Below are 20814 nucleotides of genomic sequence, written 5' to 3' on the forward strand. Positions count from 1 at the left end.
TGAAAATTGATTTTATTCAGTACCTACCAATGGTAGGGGAAGAAGCTGAGCTCCATTCCATTTTTCACAGAGGTGATTGGGCATTTTAAAGGGAGAATGAGCACGTAGGGAGAGGGAGTGGCAGAAGCTTCAGCAGTCAGGGAAGTGGAAAATTTAAAAAGAGCTGGATGAGAGGGTTGGTCCTTGTGAAACCTATCTGGGTTTGCTAATTGGTGGTTATGGAAGCTAGGCTCCTACCCTACCATACAGGCAGTGTCCCTATCTTCAGGTGTTTCTGGAACAAATGGTACATTCTTTTGCAGCTTTGATTTTTCTGAGGCAGGCAGTAAGGGCAACTAGGGTCATCCAAAATCAAGCAAACTGACTGAATAGCAACACTGTATTTTGTAAAATTGTATCTCCAAATAAAATGCTAAAGTTGTTTCCATGAACAGTCACTAATGCAGCAAGTGGACTAGACCCTAATACTTAACCTTCGATTACGCAACATGATATATCTGTTCTTTTCCTTTGTTGTCATTCTGTTGTTACTATTATTAAAAGACCTCTCACCACTCACTCGGGTGGCTCAGTAGGTTAAGCTCAGGTCATGGTCTGGGATTCTGGGTCCCATTACTGAGTTGAGCTCCCTGCTCAGTGGGGAGTCTGCTTCTCCCTCTCCCATGGCCCCTCTCCCTCCCCCCAGTTATGTCCACGTGCACGCTCTCTGTCAAATAAAGTATTTTTTTAAAAGCTAAAAGATCTCTCAGATGGGGTTCTCCGGAACATGTGCTTTTTGTTCCCCTATCCAGTATTAATGGTTTACAAGTGTAATAAGTGTCAAGAGCCAAGTTTTTATGGGTGTCCAAGGTGAATAGTTTATGAGCGTGATCCCTGAGCATCTCACAGTCTTTGGAGTGCCTAAGGGCAAAGAGGAAGGGGGGAGGGAGCAGCAATAAACAGACTACACAGTATCGCATGTATAATAACTCAAAGAGGAGCTCTCCATGGGAACTCAGGAGAGGGACTGAGAATCTCAGCCTAGAAGAATCATCAAAAGCCTCGCAGGGGAAATATTGACTTGGATCTTGAAAGTTCAGAGGTTTGATCCTCAGGAAGGACTAGGCATCCTGAACAGATGAAAAAGCAAATGTTCATCTGTTTCTCCAAAATCAAAGGAACACCTTATTGCTAAATACACACCCATAAAGCAAGACAATTGAATTGGATGATGAGACACTGCCACAGAATGTTCGCATGCCCCTTCAGAATATTGAAATGTTGAAACCTAACCCCCAATCTGTAGTATCTGAAGGTGGGACCTTTGGGAGGTGACTAAATCATGAGTGGGGGATCCCCATAAAGGGATTAGTGTCCTCATAAAATAGACCCCAGGGAGCTTCCTCATGCCTTCTACCACCTGAGGACACAGAAAGAACCAAGAAACAGCCTGTCATCTGACACTGAATCTGCGGACACCTTCGTCTTGGACTTCCAGTCTCCAGAGCTGTGAGAAGTAAACGTTCATTTTCTAAGCTACACAGTGTACAGTGGTTTCGTTAGAGCAGCCTAAACAGACTAATAAGAACACTAGAAATTATGAAGTGTTCTATGGACTCCATGTGTGGCTCAGGGATGTGAGTTCAGCCAAAAGACCAGCCCTCCCAGCACAGGAACACTTGAGCCCACAGAAAACTTCAGTGACTTTTTCACCTCTATCATTATTACCCTCATTAGACATCAGATTTCCCCTTAGGATTTCTAGGCTTGCTCTTCATAATGAGCAATCAGAAAGTACATTCCAAGTAGCATGATTGTCAATTCAGAAATTACATTAGAACCCCCTAGGGACCTTAAAGGAAGGGGGGAAGGCCAACGCCTGGATCTCATTCCAAAAATTCTGGTTTAATTGGCCAAAGCTTGGTCCAGCAACCATATATATGGTGTCAAATCACTCCAGGTGATACTGTCATGCATCCAAGATTGAAAAACCCTGGCTTAGATTCTTAGAGCATTTCCAAAAAGGAAGTGGAAACTAGTTTTGTTACATGTAAATTTTTAGAGTGATCACCTAGAAAGGAAAAACTTCACTGTTATGCAAAGAAGTTTTAAATATAGTAATTGGAAACAAATAAATTACTTGTTTAAAGAAACAGTATTGTGTTTAAGTCTAAGTTCATTCATAAATGTCTATTGGAAGTATTTATTCTAAATTCCTTGCAAACACTTTGATAGCTACATTTCAGTGAGCTGACAAAGATGAATATGCCTGGGAATAATAGGTCCATTATACTTGCATCACTAAGAGCATGTCTTCCTGCCCATCATTTTTCGTAAGGCCGCTTTCAAGTCCCTGTTCCTCAGGCTGTAGATGAAGGGGTTCAGCATGGGGGTCACCACTGTGTACATCACAGTGGCTGCAGTATCCTTCTCAGAAGAGTGGGAAGACAAAGGGTTGAAATACACAGCAATGATGGTGCCATAGAAGAGAGAAACCACAGCCAGGTGGGAGCCACAGGTGGAGAAGGCTTTCCATCTCCCCTCTGTGGATGGGACTCTCAGGACAGCACAGGTAATATGGACATAGGAAGCCAGGATGCAAATAAATGGAGTGATCATGATAAGAGAACCCTCGGTCAGAATCATCGTCTCATTGAGGTGTGTGTCAGAGCAGGAGAGTTTCAGGAGGGGCGTCACATCACAGAAATAGTGGGGGATGGCATTGTCTACACAGAACAAGAGTCGAGCCATCAACAGGGTATGCAACATAGCATTCAGGTTGGCAATGACCCATGACCCCACGACCAGCAGGCCACAGAGCTGGGGGGTCATCTTTGTTGAGTAGTGTAAGGGGTGGCATACGGCTACAAAGCGGTCATAGGCCATCACAGCCAGGAGGAAATTGTCCATGTCAGCAAGCTCAAAGAGAAAATACATCTGCGTGAGACACCCAGAAAAGGAGATGGTCTGAGTCCCGAGTATGTGGTTGGCCAGCATCTTGGGGACAGTGGTGGAGGCGAAGCAGATGTCCACGAAGGACAGGTTGCTGAGGAAGAAGTACATGGGGATGTGCAGGCGGGAGTCCAGGCCGACGGCCAGGAGGATGAGCAGGTTTCCCAGGACCGTGGCCAGGTACGCGCTCAGGAAGAGCACGAAGAGGAGCTGCTGCTGCTGGGGCTGCCTGGAGAGCCCGAGGAGGAGGAACTCGGAGACGCTCGACTGGTTGGCCCCTCTCATGGGGCTGGATGCAGACTAACAGACAACAGTGAGGGCAGATCCCTATACAGGGATGGTTAGGATGTAGCAGATCAGATTCATGCAGGATCACGTGCGCGCATCAGTTCATAAAATTACTAAGAGGACGTGTCCACCCAACCAGTACTTCCAACTTCCAACACACAGTTCTGATGTTTTTTTCCCACTGGATCTACTGATTCTTAATTTGTATTGAAAACACACACATTAACCTTTAAAAAGAGACAGATTAACACATGGCCTGACTCTACATGGCTCTGCTTACCTTTCCCAATCCTGCCCCCCAACCCCGACCTATCCAATACCTGTGTAATTCACAAGAGATGAGATAAACAGTTGATTATTACTGGGTTCTAGAGTGTCATCCGATGGATTGAGGACTTCTATTATTAACATCCCGTATCTGGAAGATGTAACAGAGGAGGTTCCTAAAACGTTTCTGTGTCTTAATAGATACTGATGTCGCTACTCCTTCCATCTTACCTGAAGGGAGGTTGGTGCTGTTGCTACCAAGTGTTCTCCACTTCTGCATAACTGACCATTGCTTCTCCTCATTGTAGAGACTGGAGGGTCTTGGAAATATAGGCAGGTAAGGAGTGACTGAAGAGTAGGGGTTCATGGTCTCAGACGTCTGTTCAGGGAAGGTGTATGGGCCAATCACAGAGCAAGCACTTACAGGAGCTTCACGACCACTGGGACAAGATTCCCCAAGAGCCTCATTAGAGATGAGAAAAGAATAATTGTCTTGCCTACCTTTGGCCCTTTGGACCAAACAATAAAGACATAGAATATTATCTAAGGTTCAGATGTAACTCTTGGGTCAGAGCTTGGAAGATATTAGAAATGAAGCCGCCATGATAGAGACAAATCCAAGACAAAATGCCTTTGGAACTGAGTGATCTGGGCGTGTGCCCATAGATGTGAAAATTTAGTTATTAAGTCCTTGTTCTCCTCATTTCTGTTTTTCAGACGCTGGGCTCTTCCTGTGTTTTCTGTGTCACCTTGGCTTTCTTGTGTCTAATTATCTTCCAAGAAGATTAGTGATTCCTAATCTCCATTTTACTAGTGAGAATGTTGAGAGCACATTACAGAGATGAGAGTAAACCATGGGTGTGTGGCGAAAAGGATAGCCTGATTCTAAGGGAAGTTGTCTCCAGGAGAACCCAGCATGCTGTGATTTATAAACTCCAGGCCGTAAGGGCCAGTGGTTTTTTTTGGGATTTGAGTCTAACGGACATTGTTTGGCTTTTTTCTGAATGGAAGCCCTGAATCCAAACAGTAGTAGTAGCAGGGTCCCAGCCACCATGTTTGTGCCACATCCTCTTTCCTTCACCTACCTGGTTGGACCAGGGTAATTGGAACAAGGATTTACAGAGAGCCAGTCTATGTCATTGTGTGGCTTGCCTGGAATTTGTAGGTTCAACCTTCTGCCTGTGCATTACTATCTGACGGACTGAGAAATAGAGAAGGGTTGAGGAATAAACACAGAGGAAGAAGATATCAGTTGGATAAAATCTTCAAGGTGTTCCAATTCTGGGTGCAAGTCCTTTCCTGATGCTTCGTTACATTCTTGCATGTTTCACTCTGGGTTCTTAGTTGCAATTGCGGAATTTTAGCAGAAAAGGATTTCATTCAAAGAAGTCTGACTCTTCACTTTGGTTCAGGCCATGACCTCAGGGTAGTGAGGTCAGGCGCTGCATCAAGCTCTACACTGGGCATGGAGTCTGCTTGAGATTCTCTCTCGCTCTCCTTCTGCCGCTACCCCATGCTCTCTCTCTCTCTCTCTCTGGCTCTCTCTTTCAAATAAATAAATAAATCTTAAAAAAAAAGAATATTGATTTCATCAATGAGTGGCTAAACAATGGAATGTACAATAATCTGCATATATATTGGAATATTATTCAGCCATAAAAAGGAATGAAGTCCTGGTACATGTTAGAACAGGGATGAACCTAAAATCATTATGCTAAGTGAAAGAAGACAGACAGGAAAGATCACGCATTGTTTGATAGGACATCCAGGTGGAAGGACCCAAGAGTCAGATGTTTGGGGCCTACAGTTCAGGGCAGGGTCTGGCTTCACATTGTTCAGAAGTCATCATCAGCACATACGTTTATTTGATACTATGAAAGTGGATGTGATTGTCCAGAAAGAAAGAATAAAATGTGAAGGAAAAAAATCCAAGGGTGAAACCCATGAGGACAATAACATACAATGAGGTGACAGCAGAAGACAGGCCAGCAAATGTGATTTGTAGAGACAGGAACCAGGAAACAGTGAGGGAACATATAACAATTGGTATCTCAGAAACCAAGACTAAGTTTCAAAACAAAACAAAACCCCAAAACCTTGTATTGGTAACGTATTATCACAGTGATACTTTGCAACAAACTCCACAACCTCAATGGCTTAGAAAATCAATAACCTATTCACTGGGGCGCAGGCCAGCTGAGCTTCATACTGCGGATCATGGGGGCTTGGCGCCACACTGTGGGCTGGGCTCATGTTCTCTGTTCTTCTTTCCTCCTGGGTCCTGGCCTGGAGGGGCAACTGTGACCAAGAGTATGTTCTGGTGGAGCATGGAGAACAGGAGCAAATCCAGCTGTGCAAGCCCATTTGAAGCTTCTCCTTAGATCATCTTCACACACATCGCCCTGGCCAAAGCAACTCATGTGGCCAAACACCAAGTCAAGAGTCAGGGAAGGGCACTCCATCTCCATGAGGCCATGGAAAGGGCATGCATACATGTAATTGTATTACACAGGAGCGAATGATTGAGATCCACAATTCATTCTATCCTAAGAACCTCATTGCAAAGAATGCCAAAGAGACAAAGAACTTAAGAAAAGAACTAGATGGCATCGATTATGTTTCGTAAAATTATATGCTTAAAGAAAACACTAAATGACATTCTCAAAGCGTATTTTTAAATATACTAGGGATGCCTGGGTGGTTCAGTCCATTAAGTGGCTGCCTTTGGCTCAGGTCATGATCCCAGGACAGGATCAACCCCCACACTGGGCTCCCTGCTCAGTGGAGAGCCTGCTTCTCCCTCTCCCTCTGCCTGCTGCTCTGCCTACTTGTGCTCTCTCTCTATCTCTCTGTCAAATAAATAAATAAAGACTTAAAATAATACAATAAAATAAAAAATATGCTAAATGCAATAAAGCCTTGAAGTTAAGCGTGTGTGTTTCGGTCAGCCAACATGGCTTAGCCATCCTTATTGTTTCCAGAGAACCATTATAATTAAAATGCTAAAAGAATATGGAAAACAAACTATTCAGATTTCAGGGTTTTCTGATATTTTTTTCTTCTTGATAATTTTCTGCATCTTCCAAAACCTTTCTTCAACAATTAGTGTCAAGGAACACATGAGTGGCTCAGTCCTTCCAGTGTCCAACTCTTGATTTCAGCTGGGGTCATGATCACAGGGTCATGGGATCAAGCCCTGTGTTGGGCTCAGCACGCAGCATGAAGTCTGCTTGTCTGTCTCCCTCTGTTCCTCCTGCCCCACTCATGCTCTGTCTGCCTCTCTCTTAAATGAATAAATAAATCATATTTGAAACAACAATAAAGAATTTCAAGAACTACAGAGAGTCTGAGATTTTAACCCTGCTTGAGAGTTAACAAGCTAGTCTGGGAATTTCATGGATGGAGGCAGAAGACACAAAACTCTCGGGCCAGAGAGAAAGGACTTTATTACACCAGTAACTGAAACCAGAGCGGCAGCCCTTATACTAGTTCCTTAAGCCCCAATTCCCACAGAATGACATGACTAAAGCCAGGCAGCACATGTGTACACAGGAGATGATCTAGAGAAGAGAATCCCCAAGCTTAGGAAATCAAATGAAAGTGAGAATAAGCCTTCCTGACATTTGTTCCAGAAGGAAACATTGTATTTATTATACTGGATGGTGAAAAACCCACACTTGGCTCTGGAAAGAGCATTTTCGTCTTCCAAGGCTATTCCTATAGAAACATCTTTGAAGAAGATGGTCTAGAACAGAAGCAGTGACTATCTCTGCTCAGTAATGTACAGAAAAGCTAGACACCCATGGAGTACTATCTCCCACCAAGCATGTATTTATTTTACACTCATAAAATTGCATTTGTTTGTCTTTTTCATAGTAAACAGGCGATGGAGATATTCATTGTTGACTAGTTCCTTCCAGGCAAAGGACTGTAGTTTATTTTTTTTCTCAGGTACTAGAAGCTTTAGAAAAATATCCTGAAAAACAGGGAAAGAATCCTTGATCCAAGTCAACTACTTCAGAAAGTCCATAAGAATGAGCCACACAAGCCAAGAAAAAAGTAGAGCTGGTGATTCAGTATTAACCAAAGTATTCCTTAAGGAATTCTTTAGGAAATACTTCAGTTAAAAATACTAGAAAAATTAAAGAGAACAAAGGTCTTTCTGTTACTAAGAGATACAATCCATAATGAGTGTACGATCTTTGTGAACCTCGGTGCCCCCCAAAATCTAACATCAGGTTAAAAAGTTAAAGCTATTAATAAATAGAAAAAATGTTAAAATACTAATTATAAGATTTTACAGATCAATAAAAACATTAACAGAATGTTATAATTTTCTTTTATTTATTTATTTGTTTGTTTATTTGACAGAGAGAGAGAGATAGCACAAGTAGGCAGAGAGGCAGGCAGGGCGGGGGGAAGCAGGCTCCCCGCTGAGCAGAGAGCCTGATGCAGGACTTGATCCCAGGACCCTGAGATCATGACCTGAGCCGAAGGCAGAGGCTTAACCCACACAGGTGCCCCTGTTATAATTTTCATATACACTTAAGTGAATTCGATTTCACGGATATAACCATATCTTAGAAAAAACCCAATTGAAGTCTATGCCATATAAAAGTCCCCAAGGATTCAGAGAGGATGTCAAAGGTAGAAGTGTAAATATGAGCTGGGTGTTCTTGGTTGACACCATGGAGCTGGAAGCCCCTGTGGTTGCAGCCACCATGGCCCACAGTCAGGCTTCAGTGGAGGATAAAGTAAAATTGAACCCAGATAGCTACAGCTTGAGGCCATAGGAGGGTCCCAGTGCGGTCCCCAAAGGGCTGCGAGCCGCGAGCATCAATGCTGCAGCAGACAGGTCTCCCGCAGACCAAACAAAATCAAGATTCAGGAGCTACACTGTGCGCTAGTCATTTGCACAGTCACGCCGATGGGTGGGTCCAACTTCCAGTTCTCTCTCCACCTGGCTGGGGGAAGGAGGACTGGCTGACTCTTCTGAAGGAGCTTCTGAGTACTTTTACACCAAGAGGCAGGTACTGGACTGCCCGGTTTTACATTACAAATAATGTGGGGCAAAAATAATGAAAATAGAATAAACGATGATTTTCATTTTTACCACAAGTTGGAGAAATTGGTCATCTAAGCTATATGTGGGATTAAGGGACATGAACGAAGAATTATACACCAGACGTATGCAGCAGCACGATTTATAGCACAGAAACACTTGAAATTGTTCAGGGTCAGGGAATGAATCCATGAATGGATAAGATATTACACAGCCACAAAATAGCAATTCTAAGACCTTTACCGACATGGGAAGAAGGAGGTAGAAGACTGGAACACCAAATGATATGGAAGTACTGCAGCCAACTTTTCTACAATTGTACCCAGCGGTGTGTAACAGCAGTTATCCTGGAGTAGCAAGATTGCAGGTTATTTTAACTTTATTCTTTTTGACATTTGGTGTCCCATGATGTGTAGGTTCTACCTGTCTAATTCAAAGGATATTTTTTAAACGAGGAAATTTTTAAAAAGTAATAGTGTCCAAATGAAAAGCTAAGGCAGTATTCATTCATCCACGATTTTTTCTTTCAGCAAGGCCCTTGGTCTAGAAGCAGTGGAGTGCACTGGGTTACAAGGTGAATAGTGTGGGAATTTGGGTATGTGGAAGAGCTTATAATTTATGGAAAGCCCTTGCTGGGGTAGAAGAATAAACCAAAGATAAAAACAGAGCTCGGGAATCAGGAGGCACCCATGGAGGTGACTTGGACTCGGCTCTTGAAAGTGCGGGAGGGTGTTGATGTTGGGGGAGGCTTGTGTCCTTAATGCCGCAAAGAAGAAAGTAGGGGGAATTGGTCCGGGCAGAGGGAACAGCAAGTGTCAATTTGCTTCCCTGGTATCAAAGACCATGTACCGTGGTCTGATAGCCAGCTGGGATCCTCGTAAACCAGAATGTCTCCCCATTCAGTGCTGATTCACCTCTGGAAGCTCAGGGCCACGTGACCCCCTGGACCTCTGAGTCTCACTTGAAATTTTATCCCCCCATTTACTCCTCATAGTTTACTCTGTTCTTTTGCCTGGGTCTCTAAACAATTTTTTGAAGTTATCTCTATACCCAACATGGGACTTGAACTCATGACCCGAGGTCAAGAGTCGTGTGCTCATCTGACTGAGCCCGCCAGGCACCCCCCACAGCAAATTTTCTGACCATTTTTGCCACCCAGTTTGATGACTGACCAACAGAGGATACGTAAGGAATACGAGCTAGAGCAATGATTCCCACCCTGACCACACATTAGAGTCATCGGAGATTTTTACCCCCTGTGTTGTGGTTCCCCCACCCCCGCAGATTCTGATCTATCTGGTCATTGTTGGGGCCTGGAGATCAGTGGATTGCAAGGGCTCCCAGGTAATTCCAATATTAAAAAACCTGTGTAGCATGCATCCTCCCAGAGACACCACTTAAGAAGGAAACACTTGAGGGGCACCTGGGTGGCTCAGTCAGTTAAGTGTCAACTCTAGATTTTTGGCTCCCGTCAGGATCTCATGGTTGTGAAATCGAGCCACATGTTGGGCTCTGCACTGGGCGTGGAGCCTGTTTAACATTCTCGCTCTCTTTCTCTCTGTCTCTCTCTTTCCCTCTATCCTTTCGCCTGCAAAAAAATTTCAAAAAAAAAAAAAAAGGAAATACTTGACTTGGGTGTAAGTTATTCAAAAGTTAGTCAATAAAAAGAAGTCTCATTCCTTGGTAGATGCAGCGGGTTATAGGTGAATTCGGTCCACAAGTAAATAGTAGCGACGGCCGTCGACATGCTCCTAGCACCAACATCGATATGTTTGTTTCCAGACTGTCTGTGACAAAACAGCTGCTATCTTAAATGAACTGATAGAAACAATAAGCATGGAAATAAAATTCAATTTTGATCCTCTCCTCAGAAGGAAAACGTCTTCCTGCCCAGCACTTTTCCAAGAGCCCTTTTCAAGTCCCTGTTCCTCAAGCTGTAGATGAAGGGGTTCAGCATGGGGGTCACCACTGTGTACATCACAGTGGCTGCGGTGTCCTTCTCAGAAGAGTGGGAAGACAAAGGGTTGAAATACACAGCAATGATGGTGCCATAGAAGAGAGAAACCACAGCCAGGTGGGAGCCACAGGTGGAGAAAGCTTTCCATCTCCCCTCTGTGGATGGGACTCTCAGGACGGCACAGGTAATACGGACATAGGAAGCCAGGATGCAAATAAATGGAGTGATCATGATCAGAGAACCCTCGGTCAGAATCATCATCTCATTGAGGTGTGTGTCAGAGCAGGAGAGTTTCAGGAGGGGCGTCACATCACAGAAATAGTGGGGGATGGCATTGTCTGCACAGAACGAGAGTCGAGCCATCAGCAGGGTATGCAGCAGAACATTCAGGTTGGCAATGACCCACGACCCCGCGACCAGCAGGCCACAGAGCTGGGGGGTCATCTTTGTCGAGTAGTGTAAGGGGTGGCATACGGCTACAAAGCGGTCATAGGCCATCACAGCCAGGAGGAAATTGTCCATGTCCACAAACGTGAATACAAAATACATCTGCATGAGACACCCAGAAAAGGAGATGGTCTGAGTCCCGAGTATGTGGTTGGCCAGCATCCTGGGGACAGTGGTGGAGGCGAAGCAGATGTCCACGAAGGACAGGCTGCTGAGGAAGAAGTACATGGGGATGTGCAGGCGGGAGTCCAGGCCGACGGCCAGGAGGATGAGCAGGTTTCCCAGGACCGTGGCCAGGTACGTGCTCAGGAAGAGCACGAAGTGGAGCTGCTGCTGTTGGGGCTGCCTGGAGAGCCCGAGGAGGAGGAACTCGGAGACGCTCGACTGGTTGGCCCCCCTCATGGGGCTGGACGCCTGAGCGCAGAGGCAGATAAAGCAGGAAAAATTCACGAGCCTGGGAAATGTTGGCTACAGGGGAACAACTAAGAAGACCACAAAGAGAAAGGCTGTGTGGTTGAGGTGACGCATTAGAACCTTGCTCCTGGTGTGTTTGGCCAGGGATGGCCTTTCCTGTGCCGCCATCCTTTCATTAGCTGAGTGAGGGCAGTGCTTCCAGAAGGCCACTGAAAGATTGTGAGTGTTCTCATCCATACACTCTTTGTATGTCTGAGCTTTCTGTCATGACTTCATGAATGTCTTCAAATAGTGTCACAAATCACTATAGATACAAGAATATTAATAGACATATTCATATTTAGAATGAGTACTAGAGAACACAGGTAAGTGGTTACCATAGAGACTGACATATAGTAAACATACACCCTACTATGTGGATATTGGTGTCATGATTATCATGAGGGTGTTGCCTTAGAGGACACTTCAGTTCCATTATCGAATCCAGACATCACACATTCCTAACATGTTTGCTCGGAGCCTCATACCAGGGACCGATCACTACGGTCACACTGCTGCTGCTGCTTCCTGGGCTAACATTTTCCGAGCACTTTACAGAGCTTTGAGCCAGCCCTCAGTCTAACTTGTAAAACAGAAATGGAAATGACCCCACGTTAGGGGCAGACACTCGGCCAATTGGTTTTCTCCACAGTTCAGGTCTCATGGACATAGAAGATATACATGGTCATGACTAGGTGACCGCAAGGGATGGTGATGAGCTCAGAACTGTTTCTTTGGCTCCACTTTAAAGAAAGACGTAGTGAGGAGTGCCCCCCCAAAAGGTTTACGCCTTAGCAATCAGTTATTGATAAAGTCCCGCTGATCTGACTCTTACCCCAGAAAGAATGGCAGTCATCACAGTCACCGGAAGTCCCAAGCTTCCTTCACTTTTCCAGACCTGGCCAGAGATTTCTGGTTTGAGGAAAAGGGACTTGTCGTTGGGGTTTTCAGGCTCACTCTGCTTGAATAAGGGCTGCCGTACACAGACTTGTACTGTGTACAAGTACAAGAAAGGATGTCTGGAATATACAACCCTTGGTGCAGGAAGGACGTCTAGGGGAATCAGAGGGCCAGCCCTTTCCAAGAGCTTCCATGGCCACTAGGGCCATATTCCCTAAGAGCCTCATTAGAGATAAACAGCAAGTAATTCTTCCTTCTTCTCCTTGGGCTCTTTTGGATCCAGCATTGGTAATAAAGGCCTGCCTTCAGAGTTAGTTATTGCTGCTTTAGAGCGTGGCAACATTGGAAATGAAGCCATCTTGGGGGAAATCATTTGCAACAAGTCTTCTGCTAGAAAAAACTCACAATCCTTTATTTTATCTCCCACCCAAGCTGTAATGGTGTCCTTGTTAGGAACTATACATGATGCTGTATATGAATTACGAGAATAAACTTTGGATTCACACCGATGTGCAGCTGATTCCCAGATCCAACATTACCACTTGTGTGACCTTGAGAAATCTCTCAACCTGTATAGAATCACAAAATAATATTCATCTTGTATAGCTGTGCAGATTAAAGGAGGTAATTTATGTTTAACATCTCATGACTCCTAATCTCATCAATGCACAGGACTTAGACCATGTCCACTATATAGAGGCTGAAGGGATGAAGGGATATTTACATCCTTCCTTCTCTGCTCAGTCATCTATGGTCTGGATGAATGCCATTTGGAAACAGTGTCTTGTGTTTATTGTCATATAGCAATAGTCATTTGATAAGGGGCCAGTTGACAAGTTTTTTATTCTATATTTTAATTTGGGGATAAATGAAGGAGAAGAGCAACCACTGTTGAGTCCATTTGTCAGTTAATATGACATGGATGCCAGTAAGGAAGACAGAATTTCTGAGTCTGATAGCTCTCACTCCACAGTGCTGACAGCAAGATCTGCATTAAGGTGCCCATAAAGCTTTGGTCTTATGCACTGTGAAGTTTACTTTCCCGAGGTGATAATAGTAAAGGGTTACTCATGAAAAACATCCTCTTCAATCAGAAGTGGCAGTTGAATCTTTTTTAAAAAACTCTATTCTGGGAACCAGAGTGCTTCTCTAACTGATCTTCCGCTTTGGGTCCGTTGTGAACAATGTGTTCTTCGTGCTAGTTATGATGTCTTAATAAATATTCACCTACTGCTTGTAACTCAACATAAGAACTTCAGGGTCATGATGAGTCCTCATGTATCCATCAGACACATGTTATCAGATATCAAGTTCTGTACATTCTATCTCCAAAAACACACCAAAAAACCCTCATAATGTTAATTACCAAGCATCTGTGGAAGAAGGGAAACATAGTCACTGGATTACTGAAGAAACTGTTTGCAAGTGGTAAGAAACTAACTCCTATCAGCTTAAGGAGAAGTAGAATCTATTGGCTAATGTAATTGCAAAGTCCAAAGTTCTTGCAAGTTTCAGGCAGGGCTAGATGAAGGGACCCAAATAATGACATCAGGACCTGTATTTCTTTTTTCTTTTTTTTAGGACCTGTATTTCTTATCTATTTTGTTTTTTCTGTTTGACTTCATTCTACAAACTGTCTCTCTCCGTGTAGCAGACAAGGTGTCTCCAGTAGCTCCAAACTCACATCCTCCTAGACCAGCAATTACTGGGCACAGAGACCTTCTCTCTACCAGTGATTTCTTTGTAAACTTTTTTTTTTTTCAAAAAAAAATTTTTAAAGATTTTATTTATTTATTTGACAGAAAGAGACACAGAGAAAGAGGGAACACAAGCAGGGGAAGTGGAAGAGGGAGAAGCAGGCCTCCCTCCAAGCAGGGAGCCAGACGTGGGGCTTGGTTCCAGGACCCTGGGATCATTATCTGAGCTGAAGGCAGATGTTTAATGACTGAGATTCCATTTTGGGTGTAGGCCCTGTGGGATGGCACAAAGTACAGAGACTTGGAATGAGGCTTTGCAATCTTTTAAGTAAACCCTACCTCTAGGGTCCTGGGATGGAGCCCAACATCAGGCTCCCTGCTCAGCGGGAAGGCTGCTCCTCCCTCTCAAATTCCCTCTACCTGCGTTCCTGCTCTTGCTGACTCTCTGTTAAATAAATAAATAAAATCTTAAAAAATAAACCCTACCATGATATGGGGTTCAAATTCAGGACCCCAGGATCAAGAGTCGCATGCTTTATGGCCTGAGCCAGCCAGGCGCCTCTTGCAGTGTTTACTTATTAATTCCAGGCAAGGCTGTGCTCATTCCTTCCTGGACCCATGCCTGCATCTAAGCCAACCGCTCTGGATGGGAAAGTGGGATGTTCTAGTCACCCTGGGTCATCAACCCAATGCCCACCCTGTGAGAATCCAGGGACGTACGTTATCAGCAGGACTAAATGGAGGGGGTGGAGTTTCCAAACAGATCCAAAGAATGGAAATGGGAAGGAACGTCCCTGAAAAAAACAACTAGTTACTATGATCCACTACTTGCTCTATCAGCTGAGTTGAACAAAGGATTGGAGAAGGAACACTTAAGACAAAAGGGTAAATTAGTAAGCTGCTTTAAAAGTTAAGGTGAAGGATGCTTGGGTGGCTCAGTCGATTAAGTGTCTGTCTTCAGCTCAGCTCATGATCCCAGGGTCCTGGGATAAAGCCCCACATCAAACCCCCCATCGAGCCTCTTGCTCAGTGGGGAATCTGCCTCTCCCTTTCCCTCTGCTTCTCTCCCTGCCTCTCTCTGTGCTTGTGCACTCTCTTTCTCTCTCTCCCTGCATCAAATAAATAAATAAAGCCTTTAAAAAAAATAAAAACTGCTGCACAACAAAGGAAACAGTCAACAAAACTAAAAGCCAGCCTACAAAATGAGAGAAGATATTTGCAAATGACATACCAAAAAAAGGGCTAATATCCAAGATCTATAAAGAACTCAACATCCAAAGAACAAATAATCCAGTCAAGAAATGGGCAGAAGATGGGGCGCCTGGGTGGCTCAGTGGGTTAAAGCCTCTGCCTTCCGCTCGGGTCATGAGCCCAGGGTCCTGTGATCGAGCCCTGCATCAGGCTCTCTGCTTAGCAGGGAGCCTGCTTCCTCCTCTTTCTCTGCTTGCCTCTCTGCCTATTTGTGATCTCTGTCAAATAAAAAATAAAAAAAGGGAAATGGGCAGAAGACATGAACAGACAATTCTCCAAAGAAGACATAGAAACGGCCACCAGAAACATGAAAAAATGTTCCACGTCACTTGTCATCAGAGAACTACAAATCAAAACCACAAGGAGATACCACCTTACACAGTCAGAATGGCTAAAATTAATAAGACAGGAAACAGCAAATGTTGGGGAGAATGCAGGGAAAGAGGAACACTCTTACACTGTTGGTGGGAACGCAAGCTGGAGCAGCCACTCTGGAAAATAGCATGGAGGTTCCTCAAGAAGCTGAAAATAGAGCTACCCTACGACCCAGCAATCACACTACTGGGTATTTACCCCAAAGATACAAATGTAGGGATCCGAAGAGGCATGTGCACCCAAATGTTTATAGCAGCAATGTCCACAAGAGCAATGTGGAAAGAGCCGATATGTCTGTCTATTGACAGATGAACAGATAAAGAAGATGTGATACACACATGAACACGCACACACACAAAATGGAATATTACTCAGCCATCAGAAAGGAGGGATACTTACCATTTACATCAGTGTGGAGGGAACTGGAGGGTATTGTGCCAACTGAAATAAGTCACCCAGAGGAAGACAATTATCATATGGTTCCACTCATATGTGGAATATAAGAAACAGCACAGAGGATCATAGGGAAAACTGAATGGGAAGTCATCAGAGAGGGAGGAAAACCATGAGAGACTCTTAACTATAGGAAACAAACTTGAGGGTTGCTGGAGGGGAGGAGGGGGGACACAGTAACTAGGTGATGGGCATGAAGGAGGGCACGTGATGTGATGAGTACTGGGTGTGATACACAACTTTTGAATTACTGAATCCTACATCTGAAACTAATGATGTACTATATGTTGGCTAATTGAATTCAAATTCAAAATATAGAAAAATGATATAACTAGGAAATCTTCATTTTTTTAACTCCCAGTGAAATAAACCTTTGCGACAATGATTATGAAAGAATGTGAAAACAATATGTAGGGGTGCCTGGGTGGCTCAGTTGGTTGGGCCACTGGCTTTGCCTCGGGTCATGATCCCAGAGTCCCCAGATCGGGTCCCACATCGGGCTCCCAGCTCCACAAGGAGTCTGCTTCTCCCTCTGACCTTCTTCCCTCTCATGTTCTCTCTCACTCTCTCTCTCTCTCTCAAATAAATAAATAAAATATTTTAAAAATATATGTAATAAATTGTTAGGGACCGGGATATTCACATAGTATCAGATTATATCACTTTACAGGTCACTTGTTAATTTCAAGGGGGAAATATACCATTATTAGAATTTCTATAATAAAGTCACTATGAGCAACTACCTTTCCCAGTGACACAACCTTTACCAAGTTATCAAATAACATCACTAATACCTCCAATGCCAATTCCATAGGATTTACTGAAGCCTTCTCTTTTTCCACTTCCGCCAGTGAGAAAACTGGTTCCCATTAGCCTCAGAATATTAACTTATATTTGTTCAGCCCTCAGTATGCAGCCCATTTCCCGACCCCACCAGGCTGCCTTCTAGGTCAGCCAAGGCAGTCTGCCCTGTCCTGCCACCTAGCCCTGTGCCAAGCTAGCTCTCCAGTCATCTCAGATGAGAACCGTCTGCACTAATATTTATGGGCTTGAGTCACTAGACCAGTGGCTCACTACCATGAGACACTGGACATATGGAGACCCTTTTAGTTGTCACAACTATGGGGAAACTACTGGCACCTAGATAATAAAGGCCAAGGGTGCTGTTGAACATTCCAGAGTACAGAGGACATGCCCGTGCAACAGGCATGGTCTGGCTCACCAAGTCAAAAGCGCCAAGACTGAGAATGGAATACATCAGATTAAGATGATACAGTACTATGCACATCAGCTCGCTGAGTCTCGCTGACTTAAGTTTCATTCGAGGACATCTATGGGGCATGGATTTAAGGAAAGTTGGCTTTCCCACCCTTCTCTGTTGCCTAGTATGCAAACAGAAAGGGACGCCTATGCCCACCACAGGACCAGAACCCATGACTCTGGGATTAAGAGTCTCATGCTCTACTGACTGCACTAGCTGGGCACATGACTCTGCCATTTCTACTCAGAGAAGAGTGTAAATACCGTGGGTACGACCGCCGGGATCGAGCCGGGTTACTAGGAGTCTTGGTCGAAGAAGAAACACACACAGTGGAACGGGATTTGCCCCCAAGTCTCCTGGTTAGCAGGTGGCTCAGGGACTGTGCCAGCCAGGGTCCTGAGGCAGGGGCTCAACCACAAAACCCACCCAGCAGTAATGCACCCTCCCTCCCAAGCCAAGAACTCCTGTCCTCCCATAAGTTGTAGGTCCCAAAGGCGTTCCAGCATACCCAAAGCCATGGCCTCACAGAGTCGTTCATTCAGTCATCGGACACCTACGGTAAGTATCTACTGACCACCCAGCAGTTAACAAAACTCATTTTTTAAAACAGAAACAACAGAACTCCAGGCAGAAAATTACTCACAATCCTAAGCCAGATCAAGTCAACATTATCACTGGCCCACGTCACCTCGACTCTCTCCAGGCACCCATTCAGCTCTGACCTTCACCTCTACTGGTACAACGTCTGCCCTCCACATTCTGTTTACCTCTTGAGCTACACACTTGGCATTTTGCTAGTCTCCATCTTCTCCCCTTCCCTGCGTGGCCCTGAGCACTCACAGTCTTTTACACCCGTTTCTTTTCTGGGCACTTGTGCAAAATCAACCGGGGTTTGGGAGTTAACTGTTTGTCTTAGAAGAGGATCACACGCCTCTCACCGTGGTGTATTCCAGGTCAATAGAGATAGACTGAGGCTCTTCTTGAGGTTGAACAACACAATACTTAGTCAATTAATCTTGCACACACATCAGTACTAAGACACACTCACAGGCGTGGAGTGGATGTAGGAGACAATTCTCTTTGCCTTGTGACTGGATAGAAGAGTAAAACCTCACCCTGTTACTTCAAGGTTGGTGGAAGCTTGAGTTCCACAGGTTTCCCCTGCGCTTAGGCAGTACTTCCTCTTGTAATGTAAAACTTCCAACACACACCTAAAGGTTAGGGTAGCCGCACTACCCCAGATGGGACTCGAACCCACAATCCCTGGCTTAGGAGGCCAGTGCCTTATCCATTAGGCCACTGGGGCACCTGCTGAGCCACTTGCTCTGGCTAGAAAGAGTTCCAAAGATTGGTTTGGGCAATTACTCAAAACCGGTCTGAGTTTCTGTCGTGTTCCAACGTGCATTCAGGCCTTCAAGAACAGTCGAAACAGCCGCCCCCTCCCCCACGGAGCTCGGGTGCAGACTGCGCAGTCGCCCTCCCCCGCCTGCGTTCCTGCGGCTCCTCACACACCAGCTTCGCGGAGTCAGGTTCTTCTGTTTCCTCCAGAAGGAGTCCCATGCTCAGAAATGCACTGGATTCTCCGTTGGATGAATAGATTCAGAGAGCAGTAGGGGACTCGGGCTGGATGGGTCGGTAGGGCATCCAGCCTGGCCACCGGGCTCTGTGGTTGATAAGCATCCAGTCCTCTCCAGGCCCAGCTTGACCAATGACCATGCAGAGCGCGCGGCTGGGAGGAAGACGGCGCGGCACCGCCACAGGGCGCAGTGGGGAGACGACCCCTCCAGACCTTCTGAGACTCACCCTCAGGCCAAAGTCGGAGCCTCCTGCACGGCGCTGCCAGGGACTGGGTGCCCCAACTCCAGCCTTGGCCAGTGTCCTGGAGACGGAGGGAGCCTGGAGATTCTACCCTGGACCTCGCCTTTCCAGAGCCCCAGACCAAACCCCTTCCCTGGGGGCAGTCTGAAGCCAAAGGCTGGAGTATCCAGGACACACCCCCTGAAATTTTCCTTGAAATTCACTGTATTCGCTGGGGTTTGTAATTTATCCAATGGTAAATAAATAAATAAATAAATAAAATCAACCAACCAACCAATTAGCAAAATCGGAAGCCTCTTAAGATTCTCTCCCCATTCCCCTAAGAATTCCTGGGACCTCAGAGCCAATGCTTGCCACATCTCCAAATTCATCCTTTATCATTCATGCAACAGGATTATCTAACGTACAGTCCATATTCAAATTTCCTCCAGTAACGTCCTTTATGGCCAAAAAAAAAAAAAAAATTAAATTAAATTAAATTTAAAAGGCCCGAGCCAAATCAGAGAGCACACCGCATTAGTTGAGGTGTCTTCTAATGTCCTTTGTGCCGCCTGTCCTGGCAATCTGACCACAGGCCCAGAAGAGGAAGCGGCAGGCAAGGGCCGGCAGCTGCCATCCCTGAGGCTTCAGAGGGCAGGACCTGGGAGGGAGGGGACCGCCACTGAGAGAAACTAGGACGCTGTAGATGTGGCGTCCTTGGGGGTGGGGGCTCACCCTTCCGGTGCAGAGGTCTCCCAACAGCCTTGCCTCTTACTTAAAATTATTTGCATTTTAGCAGAAGATGGGATAAGGAGGAGCCCGGAAGCAACAAGCTTTCCAGAGGAGCGGGAGGCCGTGGGGGTGGGACTGGTGTATTTCTGTGCATCTTTCCCGGGCACAGATTCAAGGCGGAACTCGGGAGCAGGTCCTGGGCTCTGCCTTCATCTCGCCCTCTTGAGGAAATTGGCAAATGCCCTCCGTGTTGCCGCAGCTTGGCAGCCTGAGGATCCACGCAGCCTCTGCCTTTCCACCTTCGTTTAAACGTGGCCAGGAATTTTTTTTCCTCTCCCGAAAGTGCTTGGCCACTTTGAAGTGCGCTTGTTTGTTTTAAATAGCCAACATTTTCCGTTGTTTTTAGATAAAGTTTGGTCCTCCAAATCCTGCCCATTCCTGTTACTGGAAACCACGAGTCTCTCCTGGAATGTCTTCCTTGGTAGTAATTCCCTTAAAGCTGTTAACAATTTTTTCAAACCAATAAATAAAGGTTTAAAAAGAAAAGAAAAGAAAAACTTTAGGACAGAGATGGTGGCCCGGGGAAATCTCCCTCCAGGACGTTGGGCCCTGGCTCATGGTTGCCAGGAAAGTGGGGACCCTGCGCCCTTTGTGGAAAGCAGCTCTCAAGGACTGAAACTCTTTAGGGGTCAAAGTCAAACCCTACCTGGACCTCCAATCTTCTGGACCTCACAGCCTGACGTTGGAAGAGGGGCACAGGACCCCAGTCCTGACCGCACTCAGACTCCAGGCAGAAGCAGGGCAGGCCTGGGAGCGCCCAGGTGAGGGAGACGAGAAAAAATGTAGGGAGGAGGTGGGGAAAGAAAAGGGAAGAGGTAAGGAGGGTCCAGGCGCCTCCTCAAAGTGCGTCACCCCTCCTTCCCCCACTTAGTGCTGGCGCACA

At 45.5% G+C, this 20814-nt stretch overlaps 2 protein-coding genes and 1 non-coding gene across 3 annotated transcripts; all 3 read right to left on the reverse strand.

Annotated features, from left to right (window-relative positions):
- Positions 1-2280: 2280 nt before the first annotated feature.
- On the reverse strand, positions 2281-3216 carry LOC123933627 (olfactory receptor 1F1-like). Its single transcript, XM_045992964.1, has one exon. The coding sequence runs from the start codon at positions 3214-3216 to the stop codon at positions 2281-2283; it is 936 nt and encodes a 311-aa protein (XP_045848920.1).
- A 7199-nt stretch (positions 3217-10415) lies between these two features.
- On the reverse strand, positions 10416-11354 carry LOC123933943 (olfactory receptor 1F1). Its single transcript, XM_045993730.1, has one exon. The coding sequence runs from the start codon at positions 11352-11354 to the stop codon at positions 10416-10418; it is 939 nt and encodes a 312-aa protein (XP_045849686.1).
- A 7221-nt stretch (positions 11355-18575) lies between these two features.
- Positions 18576-18648, reverse strand: TRNAR-CCU. Its single transcript has one exon. It is a non-coding gene; the product is annotated as a tRNA-Arg (tRNA).
- Between the last annotated feature and the right edge of the window lie 2166 nt (positions 18649-20814).

The sequence above is a fragment of the Meles meles genome, chromosome 21 (assembly GCF_922984935.1).
Source record: "Meles meles chromosome 21, mMelMel3.1 paternal haplotype, whole genome shotgun sequence".
Taxonomy (NCBI): Eukaryota; Metazoa; Chordata; class Mammalia; order Carnivora; family Mustelidae; genus Meles; species Meles meles.

What these genes read in the sequence shown, in the direction of transcription:
- LOC123933627 (XM_045992964.1), bottom strand. Translation starts at nt 3,216, where the DNA reads ATGAGAGGGGCCAACCAGTCGAGCGTCTCCGAGTTCCTCCTCCTCGGG.
- LOC123933943 (XM_045993730.1), bottom strand. Translation starts at nt 11,354, where the DNA reads ATGAGGGGGGCCAACCAGTCGAGCGTCTCCGAGTTCCTCCTCCTCGGG.